Source organism: Triturus cristatus, chromosome 9 (assembly GCF_964204655.1).
Source record: "Triturus cristatus chromosome 9, aTriCri1.1, whole genome shotgun sequence".
Lineage (NCBI taxonomy): Eukaryota > Metazoa > Chordata > Amphibia > Caudata > Salamandridae > Triturus > Triturus cristatus.
In genome coordinates this window covers 328,756,807-328,774,216 of record NC_140592.1, presented here as the reverse complement: position 1 = coordinate 328,774,216, position 17,410 = coordinate 328,756,807, and the positions used below count along the sequence as shown (strand labels likewise).

Below are 17,410 nucleotides of genomic sequence, written 5' to 3'. Positions count from 1 at the left end.
CCACACGTCAATGTCCATCCGGTGTGCAACAAATGGTCTCCCACCGGATCATGATAAGTCGAAATGTATGGCCTGCGCCCGGTTCCGCTCGAAGAAGACTCAGCGAAATCGACGGGCAGCGAGATTTAAGGCACAGCAATCGGCGCCTGCCCCGGTCAACATCTTCAGCACTGAGGACGAAGAAGCCGAGAGCGTAGAAGACATAGACTCCAGCCACGCTTCCGAACATGACTCCCGATCGGAAGACGACGATGTGGTGAAATTTCAGGGAGAAGAAGTTGTCGAAGAGGTAGGAGACTACGATGAGGCCCTTGGGGCCGAGGAAGATAGCTCCAGCGAAGAGCTAGGCCAACCAGTCTACGGAGGCCGAGAGACAAAGTCGTCATAAGGCTCAGGTCGAGGGATCGCCTGCGGGCCTCACCCAAGATCAGTCACACGGTTCTTCGGCCCCGCCTCGAACATTTCACAGGAGCCATTAATATCGAAGACGACTGGATTTCCTTCAGTGAAACCGAAACAGTCCGTCGCACAGGTTACATCGAAACCGAAAGTGAAACAGGTTGCGATCGAATCGAAGGCCTCGAAGCCCTCCACTCCTTCGCCGCCGGCACAGGTCATCTGCACCGAACACACCAAAAGAGATTTCGGTGCCGAGCTCACCGCGACGGGTCCCGGCGCCGAGCCAAAGAAGGCCCTCGGTCCCCACAAGGCACCTCGGCCTATGGCACCGAAGATTACGGCCCAACCCACCAAGGTCAAGGTGGTCGATCCGTCTGCGTCGACATCGAAGGGTGCGGCGCCTGCCAAATCATCGGCTCCGAGCGTCGATACCTACCTTCGGATCGACGACCCAAAGACTGGAAATAAGTCGGATACCGCTTCGACGCCTGCCTCCAAGGTGCCTATCGGTTCCAAAGCGCCATCTGCGTTCACCTTGCAACAGGTCTCAGCGTCGTTGCAACGCATCGGGGACCGGGCAACCCTCCAACCTACGTCGGGTCCCGAAACACACAAGGCCGCAAAATCACACTCTGCGCCGGCGCACATCACATTTGGATTGCCGCCGCCCAAGGCACCGAAAATGTTCGAAATTCAGACACGTGTCCACCAAACACAGTCACTATCCACTGGACAAATCGATATCGAGCCTTCACAGGCACACTTTATCGACGCCGACACTGGTAGGCTGATGCTCCGCAAGCGGAAAATCACACCAGAGAAGGGTTTGGACTCATACAAGATTCCTTTGAAACAAAAACTGCCGGCAGGTTCCGCACCAGTGCTTCGTGAAACCTTTCAACCCTTCCTTCAGGGCCCACCGTCCTTTTCTCCTACGCATTCAGAGGCAGACGCCGGAGAGGACTATATAGGGGATGATACCACCTACCCTGTGGATATCGATCCTGATGATCACATGCAAGACCCAGATCAGGCATGGGATGACCCCACCGACCAGGGTAACGCACCAGATACTCCTGACACGCAGCTTTATAATATAAAGACATCTCCCACAGAGGACACTGCTGCCTTTGATGCCCTCATAGAACGGGCTGCTGCCAATCATAGAGTGGAACTCCATTCTGACACTGTAGAGGAAGATTTCTTAGTGGACACATTCGCCTCCTCTGAGAAAACCGTCAAAACTCTGCCAATGTTGAAGGGAGTTCTAAAATCTGCAAAAGACATTTTTAAAGAAACAACCAGGGCAAGGGTGTTGAACCCCAGAATCGAAAAAAATTACAAGCCTGCACCCGGAGACCCTATATACATTAAGGGTCAGTTACCATTAGACTCCATGGTTGTTGCTAATGCTCGAAAACTAGCACATTCACAAACAACGGGTGATGCTCCTCCCCCCGACAAGGAGTCCAAAGTGCTGGAGACATCAGGTAAAAGGATAGCAGCTCAAGCGGCAAACATCTGGCGCATTGCCAACACGCAGGCACTCCTGGCCCGTTATGATAGGTCACACTACGACACACTAGAATCACTGCTACAACACTTGCCAGATGAATACAAAGAGGCAGCAGAGCTCCTTATCAGAGAGGGACAACTCCTTACAAATGAGTCCATCAAATGCGCACTGGATGCAGCCGACAATGCAGCAAGGGCGATCAACACAAGCGTCATGTTGAGGAAGCACGCATGGTTAAGAATCTCAGGCTTCAAGCCTGAAATTCAGAACAATCTTAAATCAACCGGTCAACCCAGACTTTTTATTTGGCCCCGAGGTTGACACTACCCTCGAAAAAATTAAGAAAGACACAAACTGCAAAATCAATGGGGGCTCTGCAGTCGCAGCAGTTTCGGAGTGGCTCCTTTCGTCGCCCCGGGAATAGAGGAGCAACTAGAGGTCAGGGGTCCCAGCAGCAGTACAATAAAGGGGGTACGCAAAGTAACTATGATAAAAACAATAGAGGTGGATATCATGGATCCAGCACCAAAGGCAGAGGACGTGGGTACGGCAACACCAGGTCCTCCCCCAAAAACAGTGACGCCTTCTCCCTGCCCCCCGACCACATAACACCTGTCGGGGGGAGACTCCAACAGTTCCTGTCAGTCTGGAAATCCATCACCACAGACAGGTGGGTCAGGGACATTATCCAGTACGGTTACTGTCTAGAATTAACGTCCACTCCACCCAACATACCGCCAACGCATCGTCCTATGTCCGTAGAGCACTTGGCACTATTGCAGCAGGAGGTACTAAGTATGCTGCAAAAAGGTGCAATAGAAATCGTGCCCGTAAACCAACAAGTGAGAGGGGTGTACTCTCTGTACTTCTTAATCCCAAAAAAGGACGGATCTCTCAGACCTATACTAGACCTGAGACCCCTCAACCACTACATTCTATCAGAGCATTTCCATATGCTCACCCTACAGCAGGTTCTACCGTTACTCAGTCAGGGAGACTTCCTAGTGTGAGAAAGTGGGTTTCTGTTGCAGTAACCCCCCCCCCTTTTTGCCTAATAGCTGTTGCACTTTTCCTTGTTGTGCCCTGGGCTCCTGCCAATCAGGTGCCCAGGGCCTGTGTTCCTTCCCTAAAATACAAACTCCAAATTGACAAACCCTGGCCACATGTCAGCCCCTAGTAAATGGTACCCTAGGTACCCAGGGCCTTGTGACCAGGGAAGGCCTCTAAGGGCTGCAGCACTCATTGTGCCACCCTTAGAGGCCCTGTACCCTTACACACACACACACACACACACTGCCTTTGCAGGCTGAGTGTCTGGGCACAGGACAAAACAAAGAGTCGACATGGCACACATCTGTGTGCCATGCCCATCACCTACACTGCCAAGGCATATGTCAGCCACCCCTCTGGCTGGGTGCCTTATGCCTATGGTGTGGGCACAGGAGCAGGAGCCCTGTGCCCCTACAGTACCCAGGTCCATTCCTGGGCACTGTAAGTACAGTGTTGCCATTTACAAGTACATGGTGCTGAGAGCTCGTCAAACACGAGCTCCACAGCACCATAATGGCAACACTGAAGACTGGGAAGTTTGGTATCAAACTTCTCAGCACATTAAACCCACACTGATGCCAGTGTGGGATTTAATGTACTAAGCACCCCAGAGGGCATCTTAGAGATTCCCCCTTACAGCTAACCTACAATCCACGTCTGCTCTGAGGCTGCCCAGGCTGCCACACAGCAGACACGTTGCTGGACCCCTGGGTGGGAGAGCCCCTGCTCTCCCGGGCCTGCAACAATGCACATCCTGGGTGAGGTGAGAAATCTCCTCCCCCAGGATGAGCAAAGGGAAGCTTCAAAGGCAGGCCGCCATTTGGAGTTTCCCCAGGCCACTGCAACCCCCCACTCTGGCGGGAAGCTTGGCCGGAAACCCCATACAAGGACAGGGGATGTGCCAGCCTGCCCACCCCACCCCTCAGGTGGGGGAGGCGAGGTGAAGCACATCTCCGGGCTCTCGCCATCTTGAAGATGGGAGGCCCTACCCTATCGGGATCAGGCTACTGCCCCCCTCCCACAGGAGAGAGGCAGGATAGGGGGTGTACCCACCCCAGGACAAGGACCCATTGGTCCCTGGCCTTCACCTACCTGTAACGCCCCTAAATCTAGTATTTAGGGGCCCCCTGAACCTTCCTTCCCCAGATTCCAGATAGAAAATTACAAGAAGAGCAAGAAGAACAAAGACCTGCCCTGCAGCTGCTAAAAAGAGAAGACACCATCTGCTTAGGCCCCAGCCCTACCGGCCTGTCGACTCTCGAACCTGCACCAGCGCGACATCTCTCGTGGCCAGCAACCTCACCAACCCCGGAGGACCTGGCTACCTTTTGGCTCTAAGCCCCTGGGACTCCCATGAGTAGAGGCTCTACTCGAGAAACCTATTTTTAACCCCTGGCAGCAGCCCGGAACCGCGGACCCAACACACTCTGCACCAGCCAAGCCTGGCCAGTGCCGGAGTGGACAAAGACCCTGAGGACGACCCCACGGCGACTGTGACCCCGAGTCCGGCACCCAAGGACCCCCCTCGACATCCCGGAAGAAGCCTGCAGCCTCAGAATCAAGTGCCACCCCAACCGCGATCAACCAGAGGGTAAGATTCCCGACGTCAAAAGGCACCCCTGCACCCGGCGCCCTGCGGCCCCCTGTGCCCAATCCCGGGGTACCCACCTAACCTACAACTACCCAACTTACCTCTCGAAGTGGTGGTGGCACCTGAAACATTCTCGTCCCCGAGCCTGCAGCCTCTTTCCAAACCGGAACATTCCCATTGATTTCCATTGAGCGCCCGAAGGCTCAAAAGCACCCTGCACCCAGCCGCCCGAGTGGCCCTGGCAGTGCCCTCTCTACACTAACCTACTTCCCCACTTGCCCTGAGTAAGTGACCAGGAGCCCAGCTCCCACAGCCGCGTGGCTTGCCAGACAGCAGCCACCAACCAAGGCCCCCCTATCCCTCATAGGATAACATTGGGCCTAACTCTCTCTGCACCCGGCCGTCCTGAAACCGCTGAGGGTGAACCAACTGTACCTACCTGACACTGGGGGACCCCTGAGTCCATGCCCGGAATTTCAACTCTGCCAGTCGAGTACTTACCCTTAAACCGCTAACTTCATTTTCCTCATAGGGTAACATTGACTGGCTTTTTCTTCAAAAATCTTCTAAGTGTGAACTTTTCAAAACTGCAAAAATCAGCCAAGTGACAAAAACGAATTTACTCACCTGCTCCTAGGTGAGCTCCCAGTGCTGGATCTTGGTGCCCAGCCCTGACCCTGAAAGGTGTTCACATCTATACTTACCTCTAACTCATTTTTCTCCCATAGGAAACCATTGTCTGCTTTTCTGTGAAATTTCTTCTAAGTGTCTATTTTTGCAAATTTGAAATATTCTTTTAAAATCGTACCATTTCTGCAAACGAAATTACTTACCTGTTTTTGATAAGGACCCCAGTCCTGGGTCTAGGTACCATGTCCTGGATTACTAAAGTAACGATAAAGTACTCTACCTGCAATTTGAATTTCTTGCCATAGAGATCCATTGAATGTTTTCTTTGAAATATTTTCTAAGTGTTAACTTTTGAAATAGCTAAATATTATTTAAAAATCATTAGTTATTAAGTCTACTTTCATCACTTGATTCTGAATACTGACCCAAGGCTGGTTCTAGGAGCCAGACCTGGAATTCCAAAAGTAATCTGAAAAGTAATTTATTACAAATAACCTGAATTTACCATTGAGCTCAATGCATTATGTTTAGGAAATAGGATTGTTTATTGCAACCAACTGTGACTGTTTGCACAAATTTATTGCTTAAGACAAAAGTATTTATATTCAACTTCTCATCCTGAGAAAGTATATTTTTACCCCCTTGTGGTCCTAAAAATAAAACAAGCATATATTTTATATAAATAAACCATTGGCCTAGAGTTCAGTTATTGAGTGTGTGAAACCATTTGCTGACTGTGTACAATAAATGCTTTACACTGTCCTCTGGTACTGCCTTACTGCTCGACCAAGCTACCACTTTTGAGAGTAAGGTCATACCTAACTTTGACCTCTATCAGCCTCTGGGGGACTGTGGACTCTGTACACCCTGTACCTATTAGGGAACAGTATATACAGAGCCACTTTCTCACACCTAGCCACACTGGATTTGAAAGATGCGTATTTCCACATACCCATACACCCATCGCACAGAAAAGATCTCTGGTTCACTATTCAGGATCACCACTATCAGTTCAAAGTTCTCCCCTTCAGAGTAACAACAGCACCCAGGGTCTTTACCAAGTGCCTAGCGACAGTGGCTGCACATCTACGGAGACAGCACATTCACGTCTTCCCTTACCTGGACGACTGGCTTGTTCAGGCAAAGTCAGCTCAGCAATGTGCCAGCCACATGTCCCTCACCATTCACCTTCTTCACAGTCTAGGATTCCCACTAAATTACCCAAAATCACATCTTCAACCCGCACACGTACGACAGTACCTGGGCGCGACCATAAACACTGACAGCCACAGCTCAGCCAAATTTAGTGAGGATCAACAGCATGCAACTGCTCAAACCTCAACACTCCCTTGCAGCGCGAGTGTTCATGCAGTTGATATGCATGATAGCCTCCTGCATTTTCATAGTCCCGCACGCGAGACTACATATGCGCCCGCTTCAGGAGTGCTTGGCACGTCAATGGAATCGGGCTCAAGGACAATTAACAGACCTAGTGTTGGTGAGCGGTCGGGCATACAACTCTGCATTGGTGGAATCCACAAAACCTTTGCAAGGGCCGACCGTTCCAAGAGCCTGTTCCGCAAATAATACTGACGGCGGACGCCTCTCTCCAGGGATGGGGACAACATGTACTCAATTACACAGTGAAGGGACTATGGACGACACAGCAAAAGAAGATGCACATCAACCTTCTGGAACTGATGGCAATCTTCCTAGCCATGAAGGCATTCAAAGTACACTTATGCAACAAAGTCGTGTTGATCCGGAAGGACAACATGAGTGCCATGTACATACAGAAGCAGGGAGGAACACTCTCCACAGTTGTCTCATCTTGCTCAGAGCATGTGGAAGTGGGCCATTCAGAGGAACATATTCCTCATGGCGGAACACCTCCCGGGCAAGGACAACCAGATGGCGGATCTGCTCAGCAGACAGAGCCACCAGATGCACGAGTGGGAGCTACATCCGTCAGTACTCCAACCGTACTTCCAACAGTGGGGTCATCCAGAGATAGACCTATTCGCCACAAACAAACGCAAAATGCCAAAGCTTTGCCGCCAGGTTCCCACATCCGCAGTCACAGGGCAATGCGATATGGATGAACTGGTCCGGCAGATTTGCGTACGCTTTTCCCCCAGCGCCATTAATACCGCTAGTGGGACGCAAACTGCGACAGCACTCACTGACACTCATCCTGGTTGCTCCAACATGGGCACGCCAACCATGGTACACCACCTTTCTAGAACTTTCCGTGGTGCCGCATCAAAGGCTGCGGATCACACCCCCACTTTTAACGCAGAACCATGGCGAAATTCAGCACCCAGATCTGCAACAGCTGAACCTGGCAATCTGGCTCCTGAAGTCTTAAAGTTTGGCTACCTAAACCTGCCACCTGAATGTATGGATATCATCAAGGAGGCCAGAAGACCCACAACCAGAGCTTGCTATGCGGCTAAATGGAAAAGGTTTGTCATTTACTGCAACAATGACATTAACCCGCTGGACGCATCCATTCAAAACATCATCTGTTACCTCTTACACTTATACCAGTGCAATCTGGCATACAGCTCCATACGTATACATTTAACCGCGATAGCAGCCTATCTTCAAAACAGGCAGCACCTCTCTTTATTCAGAGTGCCTGCCATCAAAGCCTTCTTAGAGGGACTCAAACGAGTGATTCCCCTGAGACACCCACCTTCACCAGTGTGGAACCTCAATGTGGTCCTCACCAGATTAATGGGTCCACCTTTTGAACCTCTCCATTCATGTGAGATTCAATTCCTCACCTGGAAAGTAGCTTTCTTAGTGGCAATCACTTCGTTAAGAAGAGTTATGAACTCCAGGCACTAACCATTCAAGAGCCATTCATACAGGTTCACGCAAACAGAGTTGTACTACGTACCAACCCCAAATTCATGCCTTAAGTGATATCGCAGTTCCACATGAATCAAACTATTGAACTGCCTGTTTTCTTTCCAAATCCTCAAAATGTCGCAGAGAGAATGCTCCATACACTAGATGTAAAGAGGGCCCTTATGTACTATATAGACAGAACAAAGGATTTTAGGAAAACAAAACATCTTTTCGTTGCCTTTTCTCCACAACACAAGGGCAACGCCATTTCCAAAGCAGGGATAGCCATATGGATTGTTAAATGTATTCAAATTTGCTATCAAAAAGCTAAACGCACATTAACGATTCCCCCACGAGCCCACTCAACACGAAAGTTAGGGGTGTCCATGGCTTTCCTAGGAAACATTCCTTTGCAGGAAATATGTAGAGCAGCCACATGGTCCACCATACATACATTTACCAAACACTACTGTGTAGATGTACACTCAAAACAGCAGGCAGCTGTAGGACAGGCTGTTCTCAAAACTCTTTCAGACTGCTGCAGCTGGCACGGGCAGCTGCCGCTAATGGAGGGACTGCTATATAATCTATGCACAGATATGAATTCAGCAGCCCACATGCCTTGAACTGAATATGCTACTTACCAGTATGCATCTGTTCTTGGCATGTAGGGCTGCTGACATTCATATTGCCCACCCTCCTCCCCGGCGCCTGTAGCGGCTGCAGCACTCAGAATTACTGTATAGCATGGTCATCACTTACTGTATCTACTCCATCACTGCCACAATGGCGAAAAACAGTCTGAGGGTGGAGAGGATGCCCATGCGCACTGTAGTCCAGGGGAGGAGCCACCTATCTCGTGATACTTCGAAGACTCTTCCAGGACAACAATGTGCAATCATCCGGACCCAACACTAGGCGGCGATCTATGCACAGATATGAATGTCAGCAGCCCTACATGCCAAGAACAGATGCATACTGGTAAGTAGCATATTCAATATTCTCTATACTTCCTAATTCCAAAAAAGGACGAGACCTTAAGACCCATACTCGACCTCAGACTACTAAATCAGTACATACACTCAGATCACTTCCATATGATCACACTCCAACAAGTCCTCCCACTACTTTACCAAGACGACTTCCTTGCCACATTGGACCTCAAGGACGCATACTTTCACATCCCCATGCATCCTGCTCACAGGAAGTACCTAAGATTTGTGGTAGACAGACAGCACTATCAGTTTACGGTCCTCCCATTCGGAGTAACAACTGCTCCCAGGGTATTCACCAAATGCTTAGCAGTAGTGGCAGCGCACCTCAGGAAACCACAAATCCATGTCTTCCCGTATCTCGACGATTGGCTCATAAAAGCCAATACTTTCGACAAATGCGTTCTCCACACTCACCGCACTATTCAATCCCTACACGACTTGGGATTTACCATCAACTATCCCAAATCTCAAATGCAACCCTCCCTCATACATCAATATCTGGCAGCCACCATAAATACTTCCAAGGCCATTGCTTATCCCAGCACGGCCAGGATAGCCAACATACAAAACCTCATCTTAAAATTTCAAACACACTCTTCCAGCAAGAGTGTTTATGCAACTGTTAGGCATGATGGCGTCATGCATCTCCATTGTGCCTCACGCACGACTTCAAATGCATCCTTTGCAAGAATGTCTAGCACAACAGTGGAACCAGGCTCACGGACAAATTACCGATCTGGTGTTGGTGGACAGTCGCTCACTTCACTCACTGAAATGGTGGAACACCATCAACCTGTCCAAAGGGCGACCGTTCTTAGTGCCTCTTCCACAAGTAGTGCTGACGACCGACTCATCTCTCACAGGGTGGGGAGCCCATCTCCTTCAACACACCACTCAGGGCAGATGGACCACTCAACAAAAACTGCTCCAAATCAATCACCTTGAACTTCTAGCGGTGTTCCTAGCACTGAAATCCTTTCAAGTACATCTAAGGTACAAAACTGTCCTCATCCGCACAGACAAGACGACAATGTATTGCGTACAAAAACAGGGGGGGGGGGACACATTCTCTCCAACTGTCCCAACTCGCACAGAACATCTGGAGATGGGCAATTCCCCAAAACATCTACCTGCTAGCGGAACACCTTCCAGGGGTTCACAACCAGGTTGCCGATCTCCTAAGTCGACAGCCACAACAAATCCACGAATGGGAATTGCATCTTAAAGTCCTATTCCCATTCTTCCAAAAATGGGGCCAACCAGACATAGACCTGTTCGCCACACACAAACGCAAATGCCCAACCTTCGCCGCCAGGTTTCTACACCCACAGTCTAAGGGCAATTCAATATGGATGAACTGGTCAGGCAGATTTGCGTACGCTTTTCCGCCTCTCCCACTAATTCCATTTGTGGTACGCAAGCTCAAACAGTCTCTAAAACTGATTCTAGTAGCTCCCACTTGGGCACATCAACCCTGGTTCACCACACTTCTGGAACTATCGCTAGTTCCACATCAAAAACTGCGCCTTTCCCCGGCCTTATTAACCCAGAACCATGGAGAAATCAGACACTCAGATCCACAGCAACTGAACTTTGCGATCTGGCTCCTGAAGTCTTAGAGTTCGGTTACCTCAACCTCCCACCAGACTGTATGAATATCATAAAAGAAGCTAGAAGACCTACTACTAGGGCATGCTATGCTGCAAAATGGAAAAGATTTGCCATTTACTGCACTAACAACAATATACGTCCACTTCCATCCAAAACATTTGCTATTTACTACACTTGCAAAGATGCAATTTAGCGTATTCCTCCATACGTCTACACCTAGCAGCGTTAGCAGCCTACTTACAAAATAGACAACACTTGTCACTATTTAGGGTACCAGCCATCAAAGCCTTCATGGAAGGTCTCAAAATAATTATTCCTCCAAGATTACCACCTTCCCCAGTGTGGAATCTAACTATTGTTCTAACAATGCCCATGGGCCCTCCATTTTAACCTATGCATAAATGCGAACTGCAATTCCTTACATGGAAAGTGGCTTTCCTTATCGGAATCACATCCCTGCGAAGGGTAAGTGAGATACAGGCCTTAACTATTGAAGAACCCTTCCTACAACTACATCGTAACAAAGTGGTTCTTGGGACAAACCCAAAATTCCTACCAAAAGTCATTTCCCCTTTTCATCTTAACCAATCAGTCAAGCTGCCAGTCTTCTTCCCTAATCCACACTCAGTAGCTGAGAGAGCCCTTCATACCTTGGATGTTAAAAGAGCCTTGCTTTATTACATCGACAGAACCAAACCTTTTCGCAAAACCGAACAACTGTTTTTTGCTTTCTCGCCACCACATAAAGGCAACCCCATTTCAAAATCGGGTATAACTAGGTGGATAGTTAAATGTATCCAAATGTTACCAAAAAGCTAAACGCACTCTTACAGTTCCCCCTAGAGCGCACTCCACGCGTAAAATAGGGGCTTTCATGGCATTCTTAGGGAACATTCCCTTAGAAGATATTTGTAAAGCAGCCACATGGTCTACCACACACACACCTTCACTAAACATTACTGTATTGATGTGCAATCCAAACAAGCTTCCGTAGGCCAAGCTGTCCTAAAAACTCTATTCCAAACTGCTGCAACAGATACAGGTGACCACCGCTAGGGGAGACACTGCTATATAGTCTATCCTAAGTGTGTGATCTGCAGCTCATATGCCTCGAACGGAATATGCTACTTACCAGTATGCATCTGTTCTTGGCATGTAGAGCTGCAGAGCCACACACGCCCACCCGCCTCCCCGGGACCTGTATCTGTTCCAGCATTGTCTTAATTAGACATTACACATGGACATCCTTTCTCTTTATTCTTATACACTCCATTTCACATCATGGCGAAAAACAATCTGAGGATGGAGTGGATGCCCATGCGCACTGTTGTCCAGAGGAGGAGTCGCCTCTTCTTCCGAAGACAACCACCTGCAATCATCCGAGCCCAACACCAGATGGCGATCTTATCCTAAGTGTGTGGCTCTGCAGCTCTACATGACAAGAACAGATGCATACTGGTAAGTAGCATGTTCCTTTCGAACTTAGAGGAACTCCCTTGCAGGTAAGAAACAGTTTCAAGAATAGCAATAATACTTTTCAAAATGCTGTGGGAATTGTTTTGCATAGTAAAAGTGCTTTACGGTAGTAATACTTTCGTATTGTCAAATCAGAAACCGTAGAACGTATTAGTTGTAAAAAATAGACCGTTTAAATGCAGTAGGAGCAATGCAATCCTATGGAAGGAAAACTGGTATATTCATTAAACTGGTAAGTACACGACTTACTATTTCAGTCTTCTGGGGTTTAGAGCAACACTGGGCAAGGTTCAGTTTAAGGTAGCTACTGCACTACCACCTGCACCGGGGTGGCAGTGCAGAGGTTTCTGGGCCCAGTGTTAATCAATGGAGACAGGAGGCACCCACAAGGTGCCTATTGCAGGTAGATACCTACGGTTTCAGGACAGCACAAGGTGTAAAGGTGAGCACAAGGGGGTGGCACAATAAATGCTGCATTTGTTAGGAACCCTCTTTAGCCTCCTTGACCAAGAAATCTGGGGTAACACTTACTAAGGACTTACAAGGGGTGCTGAAGGTATTGCAGATTAAAAAAATATTGTACAGTTTCTTGAAAAATTATATTGGGCTAGTAATTTTTGAGTGAAATCCAAATGCAAAAGTGTACTTTGGTCTGCCACACATTGTTTCAGTCCAGTGAAATTAGAATATGTAACTTTAATTGAGCTGTGAGTAGAGTTGAGGAGGGTTTTCTAATCCTAGGTGTGTCCATTGCTGTGGTGACTTTTCCTTTGTTTATTTTGAGGTACAAGCCAATGGTTTCAATGATATGTAATACAAATGGATTGTATTGCATCATTTAATTAGCACCTAACTACCGTTCTCCAGTATTTGGGGTGTCTTTCATAGATTCACATGCCTGAATCATTCCCCGTCGTCGGAGTGGGAGTCCCACGGTACATAGAAAAGCAATAATTATGCATATAACAACGAAAAAACCCTGGTAACCTGAACCAGGAAGTAAATTGGCCTAAGCTACAAGGAGAAAACGTCCACATCTATGACTATCACAGTCATTCTATCCAGTCCAAACTGCAGCCAATCAGGCGACAGCCCCCACCAGAATGTTCTCCTCCGAGGCTCAGACTCTCATATTCTCTACCGCACGTCGTGTGAAGGGAGTCTCCCTGAGCCCTGCTCAGTACTTCAAGTTTTTTTCTGCTGTTCTTCAACTTCTTGGATGTCAACTTCAAAAAGATCCCTCTTCAGACCTTGTGAGTTCTGCGGGAAGCTTCCTTTTATTTCTGAAGACCCTCACAAGAAATGTATCTATTGCCTCTATCCTGATCATGAGGTGAAGGAGTGTAAGATTTGCCGGACTTTCCCTCAGAAAACCCTCAGGGATAGAGAAGGACGCCTTCTTCTGTGGCTGCAGAAGCTCAAGGATAAAGACGCTCCTTTGTCAGAGATAGAAAGTGCCTCTGGATCCTCTATCTCTTCCAGGAAAAGGGTGGCTGAAGAAGAGTTTTCTCCTTTCATCGATATGTTACCGGAGCCTTCTAAATCTGAGGCCTTAAAGATCTTGCAGGAAGGGGAGTATGCATCGGCGGAGATCATTGATGCAGCAGTGGATGTGGCATCTACTGGGTTCAGGCAGTTGGCGGGAGCTGCAGTGTTAAGGAGGCAGGGTTGGCTAAGGTCAATGTCTTTTCGCCAGGAGGTGCAGTCCAAGATCATAGACATGCCATTTGATGGTGAGTCCTTATTCGGTTCACATGTGGATGAAGCACTACAGGCGATTAAGAAGGATACGGAGACGGCGAGGTCCCTGGGTAGCCTGCAATTCCGGAAGTCTTCCTTCCGTGGTGCCAGAGGACGTGGATCCTTCTCCAACAGGGGAGGTTATAATCAACAGCGTTCCTTTCAAACCTCCCAGCCTGGCCAAAGATCTGTTATCGCCAGCAATATTACGGACAGCGAAGTCAACCATATTCACAGTCTCGAAGGAAACGATCCTTTCGTGGACGAGAGTCCAGTAAGAAACAATGAGTCCTGCCACCATCTCTACCGTTACCCCGTACAAAAATTGGAGGTCAAATATCCCACTTCTATTCAAATTGGTCCAAGATTACGACAGACAAGTGGGTGTTAGATATAGTATCCAGAGGCCATGCTCTGGAATTCACAAAAATTCCACCGAATTCTCCTCCCAAAGGTCCACCCCCTGCTCATCTCAAGGAGCTTTTTTCCCAAAAAAATATGATGATTCAAAAGGGAGCAATAGAAAAGGTCCCTCTCCTTTACAAAGGAACGGGCTTTTATTCAAGATTCTTCCTCATCCGGAAAAAATCAGGAGAGTGGCGTATAATTCTCGACCTTCGCGCTCAACACATTTTTAAAGAAAATGTCTTTCCGGATGTTAACGCTCCAAGAAATTCTACAGTTGCTTTCGATGGGGGATTACATGGCCACCCTCTACCTGCAGGACGCTTATTTTCATGTACCAATCCTACCCAGGCACAGAATTTCTGCGGTTCAGAGTGGCTGGCAGGGATTTTCAATTCAGAGTCCTCCCATTTGGACTCCGTTCTGCACCCAGAGTCTTCACAAAGGTCATAGCGCCAGTGACTGCGCATCTCCGTCTGCAGGGAATTCAAATATTCCCGTACCTGGACGACTGCCTGATCAAGGCGAGTTCCGCCAAGGTAGCATCCGAGCATGTTAAAAAATGCCTCTTACTCTTTCAATCCCTGTGTCTTTCCACAAATCTAGAGTAATCACATCTAACTCCTTCGCAAAGAAGAACATTCCTAGGAGCGACATTGGACACAAATCTGTCCAAGGCCTTTGTGTCAAAGGAAAGGCAAATCAAGGTATGCAACCTTGCTCGCTCACTACTATCAAAAGAGTGTTTCAGTCCGTGTGTACAAATCCTTCCTAGGGATTTCTTCTTGCATTCATCTCATTCCCAACTGTCGGTACAGAATGAGACCGTTGCAAGAGGAGGTCAATCTGCAATGGCTTCAGATCACAGGGTCATTCGAAGATATCATTCACATCACCTCACGAATCCGGGACGCCTTTCAGTGGTGGGGTCAGATGAACCACTTGAAAGAGGGTTGTCCATTTCTGGTCGAAATGCCGGATTTCTCTATCACCACAGATGCATCCCTCGAGGGTTGGGGAGCACACCTTCAAGGAATGGCAGTCAATGGCAGGTGGACTCTAGAACAAAGAAAGTGGCATATCAACCTGCTAGAGCTGCGAGCCATATTCTTGGCTTTAAAATCCTTCCAAGCAATCATCAGAGGAGCATGTATACTAGTAAGAACAGACAATACGACAACTATGCATTACTTGAACAAACAAGGCGGGACGAGGTCAGTCCTACTATCTCAGCAAGCGCAAGACATTTGGGATTGGGCGATTCGCCACAAGATCAGCCTCAAGGCCATTCACGTCCCAGGAATCACGAATGGGCATCCCGATCTAGACCTCTTTGCAACCAGCCAGAACCGCAAATGCCCATTCTTTGCAAGTTGGTTCCCCACAAAGACTCGCTGGGAAATGCCTTTTCGATGAATTGGTCACAAATATATGCCTACGCTTTTCCACCGATTCTGTTGGTTCCATGAGTTCTGCGCAAGATCAAACAGCCTTGCCGCATGATTTTAATTGCTCCCAGGTGGCCCCGCCAGTACTGGTTTACAGAACTTCTCCTCCTCTCGGAGGCCGAGCCCATACAGTTTCGACCAATTCCACAGCTTCTGACCCTTCAGAACGGCCAAATTTGTCATCCGGACCCAGCATCGCTGAGATTAGCGGCATGGCTCCTCAACACCTTGAATTTGCACACCTAGATATCCCTCCAGACTGTCGAGAGGTTTTGGCCAATGCTCGAGCACCCGCAACTGTTAAAACTTACATATGGTAAACCGCGCCAAGGCCATTCAGTATCAAAGCCAACCATAGCTCGTTGGATCTCTGCTGCAATTTGTTTATGCCATGACCAAGCTGGAAGACCATTGCAATCGACCCCAAGAGCACACTCTACGAGAGCAATCTCTTCATCTACAGCTCTTTTCGCCGGTGGGCCTCTTCATCAGATCTGTAAAGCTGAAACATGGTCCAGCTGCCATACGTTTACCAGACACTACTGTTTAGAAGCTGCAAGTGATGCGGATGGATCAGTGGGACAAGCTGTTCTACGCAATCTTTTCAAATAAGGTGAGCCTCTGTTCTCCCTCCTCCACTATGCTTTTATAAGACGCTTTTTTCCATACTATTTCTATCTTGAAATTGTTTTGCATATGTTGAAGCACACATGTATTTCTCTGTGGTTATACTGTTTCATAATGTATATGGTCTATGATACAAAGTGGCGTCTTATGAGCATAAGGTTACGTACTGCTATCTACTCTGATTTAGGCATGTGAATCTATGAAAGACACCCCAAATACTGGAGAAGAATAGTTACCTGTAATCTGTGGTTCTCCAGTATTGGTGTCTTTCATAGATTCACATGCAACGCGCCCACCTCCACTCAGAGGCTTTGAGGCTATTATGTATTGCTTCACTCCTGTGCGAGAAAATCTGAGCCTGAGCCTCTGAGGAGAACATTCTGGTGGGTGCTGTCGCCTGATTGGCTGCAGTTTGGACTGGATATAATGACTGTGATAGTCATAGATGTGGAAGTTTTTTCCTTGTAGCTTAGGCTAATTTACTTCCTGGTTCAGGTTACCAGGGTTTTTTGGTTGTTATATGCATAATTATTGCTTTTCTATGTACCGTGGGACTCCCACTCCGATGACTGGGAATGATTCAGGCATGTGAATCGATGAAAGACACCAATACTGGAGAACCACAGATTACAGGTAAGTAACTATTGTTCATATTTGCGGTAGTGTTGGCCTACATGAGTAGCTTGCTATACTGTGTAGTGTGGTTGGAAGAATGCAATGTTTGTGTTGATTCTATGTAGGAAAAGTTTGCATATTGTGCATGATGACCACAGAAGTGTGGTTGTGTTATGGGACGCAACACTTAGCAGTGTTTTGGATATATATTATTTATCGACTTAATATAATTGCGTTAGTGAATTGTTTTACTATATGCAAAGGCCCTTAAATGATTTCCATTACTTTCCAGACATCTAGTTCTTCCAGATGGGAATAGAGTTACAGCTTTCTCTGTGGCTAGTACAGCCATTGCTGCTGCTCAGTGGTCCTCCACTCAGGTAAGAATGTTTCATTGCATTTTGTTGGTTTTGTTGTTACCAAAGCACTGGTTTCTTCTGGTGTGAAGAGG

The 17,410-nt window shown here is 47.9% G+C and overlaps 1 protein-coding gene across 2 annotated transcripts in view; it reads left to right on the top strand.

Moving 5' to 3' along the window:
* Positions 1–17,410, top strand: part of RBM5 (RNA binding motif protein 5) — a 327,789-nt gene that overhangs the window by 121,188 nt on the left and 189,191 nt on the right. For both annotated transcript variants that reach the window (XM_085625066.1, XM_085625065.1), the window contains exon 12: positions 17,252–17,339. In XM_085625066.1, the coding sequence (XP_085481192.1) occupies positions 17,252–17,339 (88 nt within the window). The remainder of the gene's footprint in view (positions 1–17,251; positions 17,340–17,410) is intronic.